Below are 19,717 nucleotides of genomic sequence, written 5' to 3'. Positions count from 1 at the left end.
TTTCTGTGGAAATAGACCTACCTCGAATAGTGCAATTATTTTTCATTAAATTTTTAAAAAGTTCTTTAAAAAAAACTTTTGGGTGAAAGGCAAGCTGCTGGAGTAAAATCCGGCTTGCGAAGGGTTAATTGTTGATGTTCTATAAACTGGATAATTTTTTTTTTGTTTTCGTCATATCCTTAGGAATAAAAATCTTGAACTGTAAAAGAATTGTGAAATTGACAAATTCAATGACTAATAATAATAGTGCATTTTGAATAATGTGAAATGCTGCTTATTCTTCTCAGTCCTTTTAAGTGGAAATCATAAAGTGATTTGAATGGTTATTTCGAGACACCATGAAATGTTATTTAATTCAATTTGACTCTTTATAAAACCTGCATGTTTCTGAATTTTACCAAATAACGATATAAGAACGTTGTTTTTCACAAACTCAGTGGAACAGACATGTTGTATGAGACGTTTGAGACAGCATATTTTCCATGGGCACAACCATAAATTTATAGTGGAAGAGAACCACGCCCTTGACCTGATTCGGACAGTCCAAAAATGCAATTATTCAGTAAACAATCGAAGTGATTGATATACTGAGCAAAATACATTCATGGTATACGTTTGAGTAAACTACTCACTTTTTCCCCCCGGCTTGATCATAGCAACACACAAAACTGTGTGTGACCTTTATATAGTCTGATTTAGAGAATTATTGCTAACTAGGCAGAGAAATATCAACTTTATTAATTCTATTATTTCGAAACAACAAGCTGTGTTTACCGAGTGGTCTTGAAGGTGTATCACAAATCCTGTGTTTTGATTGGTCAAGAATCTACTTACTGGTTAATTGCAGGGACTTGTGAAAATGTAAAAAAAAAATTAAAAAATGCAAAACTGACAAATTGTTTTTTTTGCAACACATTATACTGTTGTTATTATGTGCTCTTTTATTTTTGTCACTGATTCACTGAAGGTTGTGGTTATTTTATAACAAACGTCACTGATTTGTTATTTCTCGTTGTATATAATACCTATCTCTTATAATCAGACTGTATGATAAATGTGATATAATATTTATGATCTAATAAAAATGTAATTCAGTAGCAGACTTTTGTTGTATGAATGTGGTGTTGATGTTTGGGTCACTTGGTGTACAGATACCCTATGACTGTTTCTTTCCATTTATTTGAATGTATGCTTCATTTTGTTCACTTTTCATAATGACTCATAAAAAAAAATTGATTAAAATACTGTTAAATTTTCTGTAAAATATATTTTTCATTTTGCAAATATTTTCTTTTTGTGCCCCATGTTTTTGTTCTCAGGGGTTTTACGGCGCTTCCAACTTCCAACTCATTCAGGTCATTTCAGCACCAGTCAAAGGAAAAATAAGGGATAGTGAAAAAATTATAGAATTACAAGTAAACGTAGCCAAGAAAAAGAAAGAAAGGGGCCTGATTCAAATAGGGAACAGATATAGATTCCAAGAGTGCACTATCAGTGTACTTAGCTTGCGATCACCTAAAAGTCTCATCCAAAGACCAGCACAGGATCTCACCAAGATGAACACACTCAGATGTCTAGAGAATATATCCAAAAAGAAAACATAACTATATAACAGAGAGATCATTTACATTGAAAAAAAAATCATCTCCCAAATCTAATACTAACCATTTGACTGTATCCATCTCAGCTAAGGACTCCGACAAGAGTTAGGACAAAACCAAACAAACCCATTCCAAGATAAAGACAGAAGAGATTACTTGGTTTTGTCTTGGCACTGGCCGGAATCCTAGCTGGGAGGGAAACAGTCAAATGCATAGTTATTGTTTTGGGAGATGATATTTTTTTCCTTGTAAATCATCTCTGTTATGTATTATTATTTTTATTTTGAATGTATAATGTAAGCATTTGAGCTGTGCCAGACGTCCAAAACAAGAGAAGAGGAGAGTAAAGCACTCTCTGATAAGTTGTCTTTGATCGGTGGAGGAAGTTTGGTTTTATTTGTATTTAAGGATTTTATGGCGCTTGCAACATATTAAGGTCATATCAGGGTCAAGACAAAACCAAGCAATTTCATTCCAAGACAAAGACAGAAAGTATGTTGGAAAACATATAAAGGGGGATAGAAGACACAGTAAATGCCTCTCTGCCCACTATGGGAGGTCAGGAACCCCACCCAGTGGAGGAAGTTTATAAGGTGTTTGTACTACCTGGTCAGAAAATTGACTTACTCTTTTACACAAGTTTTGAATCGATTATATGAAAATAAGAGAAAATGCCTTGAACTTTGGGTGTCAAAAAATTGGTAACTTCTTTGCGTTAATGAAAGTCACATATAGGGTTGCTTAAACATAAGTATTTGACTAAAACAAAGTAACTCTTCTCTTATACCCCCGCCCCCTTACTGAATTTATCTTCTTGTAATTTTTTTCCTCTTAGACAAAATGACATTGAAAGGGCATGTTTCTACATCCATGGAGAATTGAATGAAAATTTTCAAATTATGTTGAATGGTATCCGAAAAGAGGATATCTCTGTATTCATAGGATTAAACAGCATCAGAACTCGTTTCTTTTATATTTCTAGATGAACAAGAAACTACTTTTGATGAACAAACAATATCAGAAGAAATTATTTTGGTGTTATATGGACATCAAATAATCAACAAAATTGTGAATGTTTTTTCATAATTTATTTCTTGAAAATCAAAGTAATTCAATTTGGTTGCATACACACACTACATCAAAAGAGCAAATTTCTTCCATTTCCACTCAAATCCAAATTTACCAACATCCCATTACCATAATTTACTTTTGACCAACACCTTAATAAAGAATTTTTAAAAACCCAATAAAAAACAAATCAAACTAAACGAACAAAAAACAAAGCACAAAAACTGAATGGGAATCAAAATTGACGTCAAAATCTGCACTACTTAACCTCTAAAGAGTGAATTATAAATGCTCACTTTAATTATATAAACAGTTAAAATCTAATTCCATGATTGTAAAACTAACTAAATTAATTAAAAATTTTAATTTCAAATTTTACAAATAATGTAAAATACATAGCATATCTGGCCTTGTTTGTTATTGTTTTTAAGGGTTTTACGGCGCTGGCGAAACATTTAGGTCATTTCAGCGCCAGTTAAAAGGAAGAAAATAGGACAGTAAAAAAAGTTATAACCTTACAATTGAAAGCACACAAGAAAAAGCAAGACAAAGGGGAAGGGTTCAAATAGGAAACATATATATTCCAAGAGCACACTATCAGTGTACTTAGTTTAAGATCACCCAAAAGTCTCGTCCACCAGCACAGGATCCCACTAAGCGTAATACACTCAAATGTTTACAAACCATATCTAAACCAATAAAAAAAAATGTAACAGTTCTTAACAGAGAGATGGTATACAATGAAAAAAACATCTCCCAAAACTATAACTATACATTTGACTGTTTCCCTCCGAGTCAAGGACTCCGGCCAGGGCTAGGACAAAACTAAGTAATCCCATTCCAAGACAAAGACAGAAAGTTGAGAAAGCAACTCGGAAAACAGATGTTGAGGATAAAAGACAGCGTGACCTCTGCCCGCTATGGGAGGTCAATGACACCACCCAGTAACTGGCCTTAACAATCTTGATTATGATATAACACTTGAAACTAAGTTCCACCAGTACTAGACGTCTAGTTTACAAATAGTGTCATTCACCTCCTGCACTTAATCTAATATTGTGGATAGGTGAATAAAGATGGTCGTTAATGGTGATTACAAATTATCGATAATACTATGAGGTCCCATATACACACTACACATAGAAATACAATCACCTTCTTTAATTTGGCAGCACACAATAGTTCTGACAATGAGTTAAGAATTGTATTCAAACTAAAAACAAATTATTAAATTGTTATTAGATGATGTTAAAACAGAGAACTTTTATAAACTTAATGGGGTGAACAATCTTATAATTAAAAAGAAAAAATAATGAAAAAACAAATGAAAGGAAATACAACACACCCATAAGATTTAAAGTGTGATCATATATAATCGATTCGAATATCACTATATCAAACTCTCTTTGATTCTCCTTCATATTTTTGATTGGTTCAAATATAGACCATAAAAAGATTGCACTTAATTATCATGTCATCCATACAGTTCGCAAATAATGAAAGGAGATCCAATCAATCTCTCAACATCTCTTGTCTTGTTTGAATATAGGTAAATGTTGTTCTAGAACAACAGTAACAACGTCATTCAACATGTGAAATATAATAACAAATTCATAATCATAACTTTAAATCACCGATTCTCAATGGGCTGTAGAATTGGGCTTTAATAATAATAATAATAATAATAACAATAATTTTGTTCCCATTATTATTGTCATCTTTGTGTTTCGACATAAAAAAAAGTAGTCCTTCAGAGCCCATGGAGCCAGAGTCTATCCCAGTTTCAAAAGCATGAAACGGACAATAGCAATTGCTTGCTACCCTTTGGATAGGACGATAGTCTATCACAAAGTACTTTCTGCCAGATCTATCAGATCCAGCTACCCAATCACTGCTGGGTGGATAGGGGGTGGGGGTCAGGAAAACATCTCGGCTGCACCCGGGATTGATCTCAGTCCCTTTGCTTGTGAAGTGAGTTAACGTGACCCCCCCCCCCCCTCCCCCCTTGTTTCGACATACCCACCTCTAACAAAGCGTATCATTCATTCATTTCTACACAAACATATCTAGCAATGCATATCATTCAAGTACTCAATGCAAGTAATGGAAAAAAAAAAAAAAAGTAAGTTGTATTAAAAACTTGGATCATGTCTTAGTCTTAACAAAGCAATCGACCATTTTTCTTATCCCGTGACCTTCCCTCACCCCACAAACAAACAACCATTTACAACATACCAGTTGGTAAGCATACTTGCATTGCTGCCATCATTTATTAGTCAGCATCAATTCATCTCGCAAGAAATTCAAAATAAAATATTCATTTATTAAACAATAAGCACTCGAAAAAAAAAATTCCATTGAACAATTTCCTTCCAAATTATTAAACAACATTTATGGTGACAATATCATTCAACAATCAGATGCCTCAAAGGAAGGCAAGGGATGTAAGAAGTGTTCATTGAATCAATACTTACATCCGACATTTAGTTGATTCTTACAGCTTAGGACCGAAATAGCAATGCTTTGTGCACCAGTGCAAGAGAAATAAGCAGATGGTAAATCTACTTTGTTCCTTCGGTGGCACAGAGATCAATTGTTTTTGTCTATACGCATTCATTTTGCCTAGAATGACAACGTCAGGACTTGTTGCTTACAAGTATATAATTTTCATATCTTGTAAAAAAAAAAAGGGCAAAATTTGTTTTACTAACTAATGCAGACCTGCCTATTATAACGAAAAATTCGGAGAATTATGAAATTTTGGTTCCAATTTCAGAACTTCATGAGCATTGCTAATTAATCAAAACTTAATGAAAATGAAAAATGTTGATGCTAGACTACATATTTTTAAGGATTTTGAAGTGTCATTTAATCCTTGTGAGGGTAAATTGGTTTTTAAAGTTAAACTAAAGGAGCTACAATTTTTATCTGTTAAGAATTACGAATTTTACCATTTTCAAGTAGGCAGGTCTAACAAATGGCACTTATGGAATGTACAGTGCAACACGCATTTGACGAACTACATGGGATAGCCGGAAAAGTTTGTTGAATCTGTGTTTCGCCAATTACGTGAACATGACAGGATAAATTTGGCAAACAGACAACAAATCCCAACGATATCCTTGACATTGTAACTGACCACTTCCAGCAGAAATTTCACAAACAAGTCTCACAAATATCGCCCTTCTCAGGAAACCCTAGAGACCTAAACAACCGCATCACAACAACTGAAGTTAGAAATAGCATAAAGTGCCTAAACAATAACAGATCCCCAGGCGAAGATGAAATTCCCGCTGAATTGCTGAAATGCGGTACCCTCTCCCTGGATCTGAGCATTGCAAACATAATGAACAAAACATTCTCAACACACAAAGACTGGGACATAAACAGCGGTGTCCTAATTACAATACAAAAACCAGGAAAACGAAAGGACCCGTAAACAACCTGCCCCAATAACATTACTGAATACCATAAGAAAAACACTGTCAACTATTGTCCTCAACAGAATTAGACCGAAAATAGAAAATTATCTATCACATAGCCAAAGCGGGTTTCGCCAAGACCGAAGCACATCGGACGTTGTATGGACACATAAATGGTTGGCAGCAAAGGCACTCAAAAAACACATAACATATCCGGAATCGATATGTCCGCAGCCTTTGATACGATCGACAGAGGAAAACTTTTGGAGATATTAACAGAAATAGTAGACGAAGACGAGCTCCGAATAATCCGATTTCTCCTCAGCAACACAAAGATACAACCAAGGATATACGGGGCCACAAAACAGACGCAGTTCGAAAGTAACATCGGGACCCCCCAAGGAGATAGTCTGAGCCCGATTCTGTTCACAATATACTTAGAACACGCTCTGAAAGAAGTTCGAAAAGTCATTCCAAAACCAACGACTCATATTGAGAATGCAATCCCTAGAGAAATCGCCTATGCAGATGATGTCGATTTTATTGGATCAACACCAGCAAATATAGACATCATACAAAATACCCTCATGAAATATAACCTCCAAGTCAATGCCAATAAAACCGAATTTACAACAATATCGAGGAACAAAGAGGAATGGAAAAGAACAAAGAAAGTCGGCTCACTAATTGGAGACACCGAGGATGTACAAAGAAGAAAACAGCTATCAAACGCCGCACTCAGTAAACTCACCAATGTATGGATTAGAGGTGACAAAATAAAGAGAAAAACCAAACTGAAACTGTACCATGCTCTTGTAAAACCGGTACTTCTGTATAACTGCAGGCACTTGGGCGTTGACAAAATCCGAAGAAGAACATCTGGATGCCTTCCATCGCACACAGCTAAGAAGGGTACTGGACATCAAATACCCCAAAAAGATCTCAAATGAATCACTCTATAAGATCACAAAAGAAAGACCAATCTCCCTTGACATTTTACAACAACGATGGCAACTTTTCGGTCACATACTACGCAGGGACAAAAACATACCAGCAAACCAAGCCATGTCGGGATACTTCCAAAAACACGGGAACCTTTTCAGAGGAAGACCGATCACAACACTCCCCGTGATCCTAAACAAAAACCTCACAACACTTGGACAAAGCATTAGTCTCATAACGGCAGGGGACCTTGAAAATCTGAGAACCCTAGCAGAGGACCGGCAATATTGGAGACACCTCACACAGGAAATACTGGAAACAGCCAAGGCGACCCGATCTTTCGGTCGAGACGCGAAAGGCATCTAAGTGAGTGAGTGTGACTGTAGAACAAGAGACAGAAGCTATGATGTAGCCTACTGCACAAGTATTGATGTGATGTGCTTAGTTATTAAAATACTCATAACATCCGCCAGAAGGATTATAACGTACAAACACACAAAACTATGTGTAACCTTAAACTTTTATAGTCTGATAGATACAATTTAGTGCATGTTTTTGTAGAATCCCAATTCGTTATATCCGTGTTCTACACTGAAATGCTGATGTAGATGTGCCTCGGTATCTAAAATCTTTCAAATGGTGGCTCATATGTGAAAAACAGTCATTAAAAATGAAAAAAAAACAACCCGCCTCCATGTGAGATATAGAAATTTATGTTTAAAAATGACCAATATTCAAAATACATTATCTTTATAAAATCACACACACTTCCTTCCACACACACAAACCCTCCCAACTACACTCACATACATACCAATAGGCAGATACTCACACACACACAAAGAAGCATACATACACAAACATGCACACGCACAAACAAACACATACGCAGAGAAAAGTGTGACTAGAATCTTCCAGATGAATATTGATCAGGGAATACAATCTTATGAGAACCACTACCCCGCACTTTGGGTAGTGTACCAGCATTGGGGATGACATTCCAGGACAATGTTAAGGTGACGTTGTTGTTGCCCCTGTGAAATAAGATAAAAAGAGAGCTAGTTAAATATGCAATTTAAGTAGTTGAAAAAGTAATCAAAAACATCTCTTTAACTTTAACTCGAACATATATATATATAGCACAATATCTACTAAACATGCTCAAAACACTTTACAAGGGGTCCTTAGCCAACAATGACACAACATATGGGATGAGAAACGACGTGTTATAGGCAAAATTAAATCGTTTTTTAACAGCTAAGTACTCATTTTACACCTGTGTATGGTGAGAGAATGTGAGAAAAGAACATTTTCCAAGGATTCAACTATGTGCTGCTCGAGGTGTCATACCATAAGATCATATAGCTGCATTTGGAACACAGGATCGTATTGGGAACAGTAGCAGCACCTGATTTCACATCACAACTGCATAATAATCTACAAGACAAAAATCCAGCCCATATATATGCAGATTTTCAAAGCCACCTTTCAATCAAGTAACTGAGTAATATGACAACAGATGATCTGCACCTGTTATGGTGAATTTGCCAGAATTCCATATCCCCCAGCCCCCACCACACCAAACAGGCTGTCAACTTGCCAAATTTTCAATACCTACCTGACAACTTTTTACAGATACCAATTTTTTATTTTGGCATTAAAATGCTTAACCGGCGACCCTTACGACATTTAAGATGCCTAAAAATGATTAAAGAAAAAAACAACTGATGAGCAAGATAGAAAAACATTTTTGCCAGTTTCCAGAATTTTAAAAGAAAAATCTGAATTGAGATGTTTTTTAAAAATCGACCTGGAAGACCCAAAAAGTAGATGTGGAATTCATCAGTAAGGTGTGAGGTCAGCATTGAACATTTGACTACTCACTTCAATCCATTTCCATAGTCCCAGAAATAATACTTAGTGTTGGCCTTACGAAGGTCAAGGATGGTGTTCTCTCCCCTGAGGATGATTTTGTCCCACAATACAACTTGGTTCAATTCCTGAAAATGATGAGCAATGAATACTTAGTTGGAAGGAGCCAAAATTTGAATTCTGAAGATGAATCTTTGCCGAAAAAAACTCCAGAAAAATAATATGAAACCATTTTTTAAAAAATTAATAACTAAACATAAACCAATCAAAAGTGGTTCTTAAATCATGAAAAAAATAATAAAAAATTAAAGAGAGTTAAGTTATCACCTAACGGAAAGAAATTTGTCTTCTCCAAACATATTTCAAATTTCTAAAAGGCATTACATTTTCTCCTTATTAACTATATGGCATGTTGGGCATGCCATGTAAACAAAGTATAAAATCCTAATTCCAGGAATAAAAGACAAAAACAAAAACAAAAGGAGAAGTTAATAATTTGATAAGTGATATCACATTTCAGTGTGTTATTTAATATCATAATGTAATTTATCAATCTCTTTAGTGAAAATTAAACACACATTTATCTTTTATAAAATAAATATTACGGTTCATTAGGCTTTAAAGCAAAAGTCATAAGTTTATCATTAGATATTGATATTAATCCGCACATGCAAAGTGACTTATACCCATAAAGGTAAATATCACTTCCGAGTAATTTTCTAGACTTTACTCACATGCTCCTTTGTCTTGTATTCAGCTGTCATGTATAAAAACAATTGCTTGACATTCCAGTTGAATAGAGGCGACAAATGTAAGCTTGGTTAAGGGAAACAAAAAACTTTCTTTCCAGCATTAATTGAAATTGAATGCTTAAAGTTAGTTTTCAAAGCATTCTTGTCTACTTAAAACAAAACCCCAAAACAAACCAAAAAAAAAAAACACAAAGAAAATGAACCTGCCATGGAAAAAAAAATTGATGCTCCATCAATAGAACTTACAGGTCCAAATAGATACTTTATCTTAAACTTCTAAATTATTTGATTAAAGCCTAAACCCAAAAAAAAATAAAATAAAATAAAACAAAGCAAGACAAAACCTCATAACTTCATGAAAAATGGAAGGAATATGCTGTGACAGAAAACAAACAAACAAACAAACAATAAATGAAGTCTTTAGAACCTTCAGGCTCATGGAACTGAAGTTAATTTTAGTTTCTGTGGCATGAAATGACCCGTGAATGGATGATCGGATGTCTAAAGATTTTTTTTTTTAAAATTCAAAGATAATCATATGATATTATGTATAGAATTATCCTTATACTAAAAACACATTTTTCTGCGTCAATATTCACAGAAAAAGTTGAAGGAGTCACATGAATTATTCATATTAAAGCTGTAAATCTAACAAAGGATATCTGCATAGAGGTCAAATGTGATGGCTCCAAGATCACTCCTTTCTCTGTCTGCTGAATAATCAGGAACATTTTTACTGTAAATAAATAAAATATATATAGTTAAACATCTCAGCTTTGAAAAATAAAGTGAGAATAAAATTCTATTAATCATTACAGTTACAGCACTTTTTTAAATCTGTAAAATGTATTTGACAGTACTATGAAAGTAAAACTTAGAAAACAAAAAAAAACAATTAAAGTTAGTCTAAACAGAGATTAGGGATTCCTTGTCAGTGGGACAATATCCTGGATCTGGAACATATTGTTGTAGTAAGGTGACCAGTTCCTTTACGAGTCGACTTTACTTTTCTAAGATTCAAATAGTGGTGTGCTGATAAATGAATATTTCAACAAAATCTCTCACCCATATTTTAACGAGCCTGGCTTAAGGTGTAACCAGAAGGCATGGAAAAAAACCAACAAAGTTGACATAACAGAGCTGAGGAAACGACAACTACTCTAAAAATCTAAAGGAGGCCAATGCTTGCCTCACAGTTTTTATTTTTTTCTGCTTAATCATTGAATAATACATCTTAAGCAGAGGCAACTACATTTGGAAGAGAAAGAATGAGACTGATCCGAGTTCTAGTACTGGTAGCGTTTAAGACTGGTGTGGATGTTTGGTGTTGTAATTGTAAGTATTTTCAAATTTCCATAATCTGAAACTTCCCAATCCGGATGTCTCCATTATCCAAACAGGCTGTCTGTCTGCTTACACTAGTTCAATGCAGTCAAAAAATGATTGAATTATAATCCAATTTCAAAAATTTTGTTCCATCCAATTAAGCAGTTAAGATAGGTGGGTAAATTATTTCACTATTTAGTCCAGTGACTGGCAGACAGACAGTTTTATCTTGCCGCCATTTGAAGGTCCTTATAAATCATCAATCTGTTCTCATCTTTTCACTTGTCTCAATTGCTCGCTCATCAAGAATAGCACTTTCCTATTCAAGTTACATTTCTTGTAATTTCTCTACGACTTTAACAAGTCAGTTAAGAGATGAAGAGTTGTCTTTTGCTGTAATGATAATGATAGGCTTAGATTACGATGGTCTTAGAATAAAAAGACATATGCCACTTTAGTACTTTAGGTACTGATTTCACTATCCAGATGTCTCTGACTCTGTAATCTGGACAAAGTGCTGGGAACGGAGGTGTTCAGATTATGGAGATGTGACTGTACTTTTACTCTAACTCCAACCTTACATCATAATAATTGGTGCCTTCTAGTAGATATTGCCCTTGGTCATACTGAGAGATTACTTTCTAAATAAAACAAAAATTTGAGGTCAACTTATTCAAATTGTCTGAAATAGATGGGAACTGAGAAAATATGAAATAGTTATGAATGGAAATGAGACACTGAGATGTGAATGCGAAGAATAAGAAGAAGTCAATGAGACAGACAATAGTTCAAGTGCAATCTCACTGGTATACATAGAACGTGTAGAACTCTTTACTCTGCCATATCCCTACCCAAAAGACTTGCTTTTCTGATTCACTCAATGCTCCAGGAAATGTGAATAAGAATGTGGAGCTGTGTAAGAGTGATTGACTTCACCCAGATGGTGAGTCTGCTCAGTATAAGTCTAGATACTAGAACTAATGCTGAGAAATGTAATGTACCACAAAAGGAATTAAAAAATAAGAAAGTTTTAGTGTAATACCAACTACTGATAATTCCTAGTATCCTCAATATGCGTCGACATTCATGTGATGTCGTGGCAGAATGGGTAAGTCGCCTCTCATAGAAGGCGTGTCGGAATCGATGCCGTGTTTGAATCCTGTCTCCGCCACTTTATTTTTTGGTCTTCTTTCTACAGCGTGTTGCAAATGATAAATGTCCCACCCCCTCCCCTTTTTTTCCCTTTATAAATCTTTCTCTCTCTCTCTCTCTTGGTTCATTTCTATAGAATATTGCAAATTGTAATATTCATCCCAACTACGTTCTCAAAAAATAAATAAATAAAAATAAACAAACAAACAAAAACATTCAGATGGGGATTAAATGATCAGAGAGAAAAAAAATTATATAAAAACATATAAAATAAAATGTCTTGCTCAGAAAAAAAATAATAAGGCAAAATAACGATCATCGGAGAAATATTCAATCAATTAAAAAACTGCTCAGTATAAAAACAGAACAAAAGGGAAAACAATTAACATCAGCTCAGGAGGAAATAAAGAAAAAAAGAGGGATCGAGCAGATTCAAACCAGTGCAACCAAAAGGAACTAAATGCTAACCCTCTGAGCTGTCTATCCACATCGACATCTATGTAACTTAAAATCCATATATATATATATATATATATATATATATATATATATATATATATATATATATATATATATATATATATATATATATATATATATATATATATATATATATATATATATATATATATTTATGTGCAAGATAATTTTCCACCAGTTTTCCTTCATTGTTTTGATAGTTATTTTCATATCTGATTGGGATATGTTGTTGGATCTAGTTTTATTATTATGGAAATGTGTTAATAAATTGTATTATTTTGTATGGGGAAGACAGGAAAATAGTAGGTGTGTTCGGTTTTGGGGCGGACAACATCTAGGCCTAGGGATTTGTCCATGAAATAAACAAATTCCCGACCATCATTAATATCCCCAAAAATTGTGGTCGGAATGAACAAATTACAAAAGAAGATCAATAAAGCTAACAGTAACAGGTAGGGAGGTAGTGAAAATTTTAATGGTTGGTGGACTATGTCTATGAACAGATTTGCTGATTAACAAGTTTCTTATTGGTTGAAAAAAAAAAGAAATCTGGAATTGTCAGTTAGACGTTTTCTGTTCAAAGTGTAAAAAACTTAGGTTCATTGATGCCGTTTGCTTTTGAAAAAGCTGGATTTAGATTTGTGTTAAACATCACTTGACATTAATGATTTGGGACACAAACTACCATTGACATTTTCTTCAGATTATTTGGTATTCTTCACGCCTAGTTTGGCATTTTGCATAATGAAGTGGTAATTCGGACTTGAGTCTGATAAACAAACTGATAGAAGCAGGCAGAAGAAACTATGTTTTGCCCATTTCAAACTCACTCATCTTCGGACTGTAGGAGGATTGTTACCAGTCTAACGCTATCAGAATATGTACTATTTTGTCGTGATTTTATTTGGACATTGTGTACAGGTATTAGAAAATCCGTCCTTTAGACTTAGACCACAGTTACAATGACTGACTTTTATTTTTATGTTTCTGTTGAAGAAAACTCTCTTGACTTCAACAAATTGTTCAATGATTATTTCTTTCACATCAAATAAAGCGGGTTTAGATTACCTGTTGATACCATTATTGCTATTTTCATTAGCATCAATTTTATGTAATTGTCAATAATTTAAACAAATTGAAATTTTAAAAAACAAAACAACCCTCCCCCCCCCCCAACAACAAAAAAACAAAAAAACAACTATAGGCTATACTGTCATCGGAGACTATTAAGACTAGTTCGAATAACTTGTTGATAGCACATGTCCGAATATCCTAGGGAGACTATTCAGACTCTAATCCGAATAATAACAGCCTTCCCATAAAATGTCTCTGCCAAAGTAATTTATAAGATTAGAAAAAGGTAGCGTCAATTGCCAAGGACCTTGACAATTGTCAAATCGTCAATTGCCAAGGACCGTGTCAGTTCATCAACTACGCATGTGTACTTTTAACTGCCACGGAGTACCTTTAGTGTCATGAAGTGATGTATTGCCACAGAGTGATGTTATGTATTAATATTAATTAATAATACTCTCTTTTACTCTTCTTTCTCTCTCTCTGTCATTTTCTCATTTCCCTCTCTGCCATTTTTTCCTCTGTGTATGTATGTCTCTGTCATTTCCTCTCTCTCTCTCTCTCCCATATTTCCTCTTTTTGTTACGGACCTTGCCAGTTGGTAAATCGTCAACTATTTACTATTAATGCCACGGATTGATCTTGTTGCACAAATGTTTTACGTTAATTATTCCGTATTAAGACGATGTGCAGTATATTTCCTTTAAAATAAAGGCAGAGATTTGCCACTTCGTTCCTCCCCCCCCCCCCCCCCCCCCCCGAATCCGAAATCAACAGTAATTTTTGTTTGATATAATCATAACTCATCTTGGAATTCGTGAAAGGACAGAAAATTAAAAAAACAAATGCCAACGATTGACAAGGGATGAGTGAAAGTGAATGGCGAATGGAAGAAAAGAAAGTGACAGTGACTGTGACAGGGTTCGAGATTCGTATGCGCGCAAATCGAGGCTCGACTGAAATCACCACATGCAGCTGATTGAGGCCCGACTGAAATCACCACATGCGGCTGAAGAGTTCCAATTTGACTCCTTGGCAATTGATGAACCGTCAACTACCAAGGACTCACTCCTTGGCAATTGACACTTCCTTAGAAAAAAGCCTGGCCTTTTACTTTTTCTAGATATTGCAGACACTGTCTGTGACTGTGTATTATAAATTATAAAAAAGCCTGGCCTTTTCTTAGTGCCAGACAGTGTTTGACAATAATCGTTCATCGATATTGAGACATGTTTGGCAAAAACGACAGCCGTCCTGTAAATTGTTATAAAGCACACGTCAGCTTTGTAGCAGACGGGTAGCATCTGTATGAGAATTTAACTACTTACACATTCACTTTTCCAACTCCCAACTCGACTGGCCTTCTATGTTCATTGAATACTGTTGTTAAAAAGCAGCAGAAAGTAAGAGCTGCCATAACAGTTAATGTGAAAGCAAATAATGCGTTTAATCGAGATGTAAAAGAATTCATTTTGATGTTTATGAAGCCGGGGCAAGTAAAAGGAAATAATACCAGAGTTACCGCCCTTGTTGTATTTCCACCTTTCTATGAAAAGTTAAACAGGAATTGATTGAAACGAAGAGAAACAATTGCCTAAAGGACCAGAGTTGCCAATTTGGCAGATTTTCTGCCAAATGTCCTTTTTTTTTGGCAGAATTTGAAGTCGTCTGGCAGAGAAAAATCGGTTTGGCAGTTTGGCAGATATTTGGCAGATTTTATTTTCCGAGGCCTAGGGATGAATGTATAGGTCTACTCCACGTTTTCCATGGCAATTTTTATGTATTAGTGATTTTTTTAAACTTGGGAAATGAAAAAAAAATTATGACATCGGCCTTGAGAATTTTTTGTTTAACAAAACTGATGAGTTTTCAAAGGGGGTACTATAGAGCAGTAAAGTTAGGTGCCCCAAACGTAAACAATAACAAGTTGCTAGTGATTTCCGTTAGGGACCGGAATAATTTACGCACAATATAGGTCTCCCAATTTTGTAGTTTGAGTTGTAGGCAATACACTTTCAGTATTGAAAATATGTTTACATAAAATCTAACAGTTGCAGAAATAATAATATAAGGCTAAATTATTATGAAAATCAGACTCCGAATAATTCTCGTTTTGTTCACACCAGCGCAATAATTTGCTCTGGTCTAAAAATAGATAGACTGTAACTTTTGATAAATTTTAGAAAATTTTACCTTTTGTTCCATAAAATATCCATATCTAGACATTATTTGATGCATGATCGAGTATTTATGAATATGTGTTTCTTTTGCCACCTAACAGCCAAATTTTAAAGGTTATTTTTTTCTATTATTTACATTGGAACGTGAGCTGTCAAGACAGGAACATGTGGTTTGCCACGTGCTTCTCGACCTTTGTTTACGTTTGGGGCACCTAACTTTACTGCTCTATAGATAGTAGGGTTTGGCAGATTTTTGTGGTATTTGGCAGATTTTTTTTATCCAGTTGCCAGAATGCCTGAAATTAATCTGGCAACCCGGTAAAGGACCGCTTCGTGAACACATGCCTTTACAGAGAGAACGTCATCCTGATTTTGCGCATGCGCCTCTCGACCTCGCTTCTGGTGAAGTGTCTCATGCCGCTTTCAAGATAGCCCATCGCCATTTTAAATTCTCCAGTAACGACAAATTGTGCAACAGACCAATAACAGCACGCTATTTCAACTAACATTATTATGCACTTCCAAACTATATTCATATTAGATAAATTAGCAATAGTGTTTTAACATTATATCAAATTCTATTGTCGTCTACGACCATACTACGTTGAAAATACCGGTTCTCGTCCGATCACCGAAGTCAAGCAACGTCAGGCGTGGTTAGTACTTAGATTGGTGACCGCTTGGGAACCCCACGTGTTGTAGGCATCTTTTTTTTTTTTTAATTTATCTATTTTACAATTTTATTACATTAAAAAAATGTTATTTAAATTATTTTTTTTTAGTGGTAGTGGTAGTGTAGTAGTAGTAATAATAATAATAATAATAATAATAATAATAATAATAATAATAATAATAATAATAATAATAATAATAATAATAATAATAATAATAACAATAATAATATAATAATAATGATAATAATAATAATAATAATAATAATAATAATAATAATAATAATAATAATAATATATATAGTAGTATTAGTAGTAGTAGTGTAATATATTAAATTAATCTATAAGGTGTTGCTATTGGTTCTTGGTTGTATATTTTTACATGTTTGTACATTTATATATATATATATATATATATAAATATATATATAATATATATATTTAATATATAAATATATATATATATATATATATATATATATATATATAATATATATATATATTATGTATACATTGTCGCCATAGATTCTCAACTTTGTGTTTATACATTTTGATGCATGCCACGTCTGTAAACGAATTTCATTTTTTTTGGTTGAATAAAGTATATATTATTATTATTATTATTATTATTATTAGTAGTAGTAGTAGTAGTAGTAGTAGTAGTAGTAGTAGTAGTAGTAGTAGTAGTAGTAGTAGTAGTTGTAGTAGTAGTAGTAGAAGTAGTGGTAGTAGACAGTATACTGTCCCCCTCGAATTCGAATTGGTCCGTTTATGTATGAGATGAATGCCTTATCAACCAATCGAGCTATCGGGACTTGCCAGATAATAATGAAATGGAGAGATAGATAGATAGAGGGATAGATAGATAGCAAGCAAATTATAAAAATCAGTCAAAATCCAAACAACCCCCCCCCCCCCCAGCTAAAAAACAAAAAAAAACAAACTATAAGAATAAGTAAAAGAAGAGAGAAAAAAGAAAACAAAAGAAAACAAAAAAAAAAAAAAACAAAAACAAAAACAAAAAAAAAAAAAAAACGAAAAAAACAAACAAAACAAAACAAAACACACACAAAAAAACAAACAAACAAAAAACAGAAAACGAAACAATAACAAAAGGAGAAAAAAAGATTACGAAAAAAAAAGATAAAAAAGAAAATAAAAAAAAAAAGAATGGAAAAAGAAAAGAAAAACAGAAGACCGACTACAAATAAAATTTAGAAATAAAAATGAATGGACGCGGAAGGGGAGGAATAAAGACAATCTGAAAAGAGGCGTTGTCTATGATACATTATATCTATAACTGAGAGAGTCGGATTCAATGCCAGCCAGTATATCTTGTCTATAGAGGGCTAGGGGACCATAAAATTGTATCCTTTCAATCGGTGTGAAAGGCCTTGGTATTTGTACAGGAGATTAAACTTTATGTGACAAGTTGGACATTCAAAGATCATCAGGCCGGGCTGTTGAATACGTGGAACTTTAAAAATAAAGACCCTACATTTGGATACATTATTTTTTCTTTACAATTGACCATATTGGAATGTACTTGGTCCATCTATCTTTAGATATCGTACAAATATTAAAAGAAATTATTCAATGATGGTGATCTCAAGTGGAAAATACAAATCCGATATGAAAGCAGATCTGTAATGATACATGGATTTATAGATTATGTTCATGACAAAAGGGAGATTATTTATACAAAAGAAACCTTATGTCTGATCTCTAAACTCTGAATCGACCTGACTGGCAGATTTGACCTAAAATTAATGCCCGTCATTTTGTCTTTATTTTAAATGATATTATAGCAAAACATATGAGGTTTAAGCCAATGCCCTCTGTGTGGATAATAAATCTCACCCCCCCCCCCCCAAAAAAAAAAAAAAAAAAAATAGAAGAAAAATTCAACTCTGAACAAAAACAAAGCACAATAGAAACTTCTATCGTGCTACACCGAACCAAAATTTTCATATTAAGTTCCAATCCTTTATTTTGTAAATTAAAAATGAAAAACATGAAGGGAACAGCTGTCGAAAACTTTATACCTCTGACATTGGGGATAATATTATGGTGTAAATATGACTTGGGCTTGACAATGTAATAGATATAGTATTTGTATAATTCATAATCACACTTTATCAATAATTCCAAGCAATTTATTTTATAGTGGTTTTTATAATGGTCAATATTGGTCTAGTACATCCACCTGATTAATAATAGTAATAGTAATACGTACAAGATGGCTCCCTCATTTATAAGAACTCTTTAAGAAGCTTCTATCCAGAGGTTTGATTGACAAACACTTTTTTGAACATTAATATTCGATCTTGAAGCTTCGAAACCAGATGAAAGAAGATTGTATGGTTGTTGCAAACTTACAAATTGCACGAATTATGAGAACAGGATTCGGCTGTCCAAATCGCCCCGAAACAAACACATCCTATCGTCTGCAAATTTTCTTAAAATGTCACCATTTTGTGAACCCAATTTTGGCAAAGTGAACCAAGTCCTTGAAATTGATTGAAAATAAAACTTTTGAAAAGCATTACAATAGTAAAATGGACGGAAGATTCTCTCTATTTAACGAAGACGGATGATGTAGACGTACATTTCGGGTTTCCCCTTTGTCAACAAAAACACGATGAATGAAAAAATAAAGACGAATACAAAACACGATGAATGAAATTCTAAAAACGAATTCGTCTTCATTATTTCATTCACCTTGTTTTGTTGACCATGGGGAAACCCGAAATGTCCATATCAACAGTTTTGATTTCATAATGTCCACGTCATCAGTCTTGGTAAATCAAATTGGGGCTTCTCTTCCATTTGACAATAATTATTGCTATTTAGTTCTTCGAGCTCTGAGCAGCAACATTTGCAATTTTGGAGTATAACATCTTCGACGTGAACTTATTTGCAGGTTTGATAGCCCATTTTATTATGGGCTCATTGCTGTAATGGAAATCTTAAAAAATGACGCAAAATATTGTCCAACGAGTATAACGTACACTCTTGTCCGTATTATAATTGATGTAATAACATGTTTACTGTTTTGTTATATTTGTTTGGTATTAAATACTTGTTCTTTTTAAAGTTATTATATATTCATTTTTGTACGTTACTCTTTATAGTTTTTCTTAAATATTCAAATAAAAAGTTAGTGATTCTGATCAT

At 33.8% G+C, this 19,717-nt stretch overlaps 1 protein-coding gene and 1 non-coding gene across 2 annotated transcripts; one reads left to right on the top strand and one right to left on the bottom strand.

Moving 5' to 3' along the window:
- Nucleotides 1-2,670: 2,670 nt before the first annotated feature.
- Nucleotides 2,671-15,233, bottom strand: LOC144970241 (signal peptidase complex subunit 3-like). The gene is made up of 5 exons (XM_078909678.1): nt 15,018-15,233; nt 10,320-10,393; nt 9,640-9,716; nt 8,918-9,033; nt 2,671-8,067 (listed from the first exon to the last, which is right to left on the bottom strand). The coding sequence occupies exons 1-5, from the start codon at nt 15,158-15,160 to the stop codon at nt 7,938-7,940; spliced, it is 540 nt and encodes a 179-aa protein (XP_078765804.1). The 5' UTR covers nt 15,161-15,233; the 3' UTR covers nt 2,671-7,937.
- A 1,222-nt stretch (nt 15,234-16,455) lies between these two features.
- Nucleotides 16,456-16,574, top strand: LOC144972137 (5S ribosomal RNA). Its single transcript, XR_013645288.1, has one exon. It is a non-coding gene; the product is annotated as a 5S ribosomal RNA (ribosomal RNA).
- Nucleotides 16,575-19,717: the final 3,143 nt, after the last annotated feature.

The sequence above is a fragment of the Berghia stephanieae genome, chromosome 4 (assembly GCF_034508935.2).
Source record: "Berghia stephanieae isolate SIO BIC M18660-M18661 chromosome 4, UCSD_Bste_1.3, whole genome shotgun sequence".
In the NCBI taxonomy this organism is placed as follows: Eukaryota; Metazoa; Mollusca; class Gastropoda; order Nudibranchia; family Aeolidiidae; genus Berghia; species Berghia stephanieae.
Note: the sequence above shows the minus strand (reverse complement) of the source record. Positions and strands in the feature narration are given on the sequence as shown.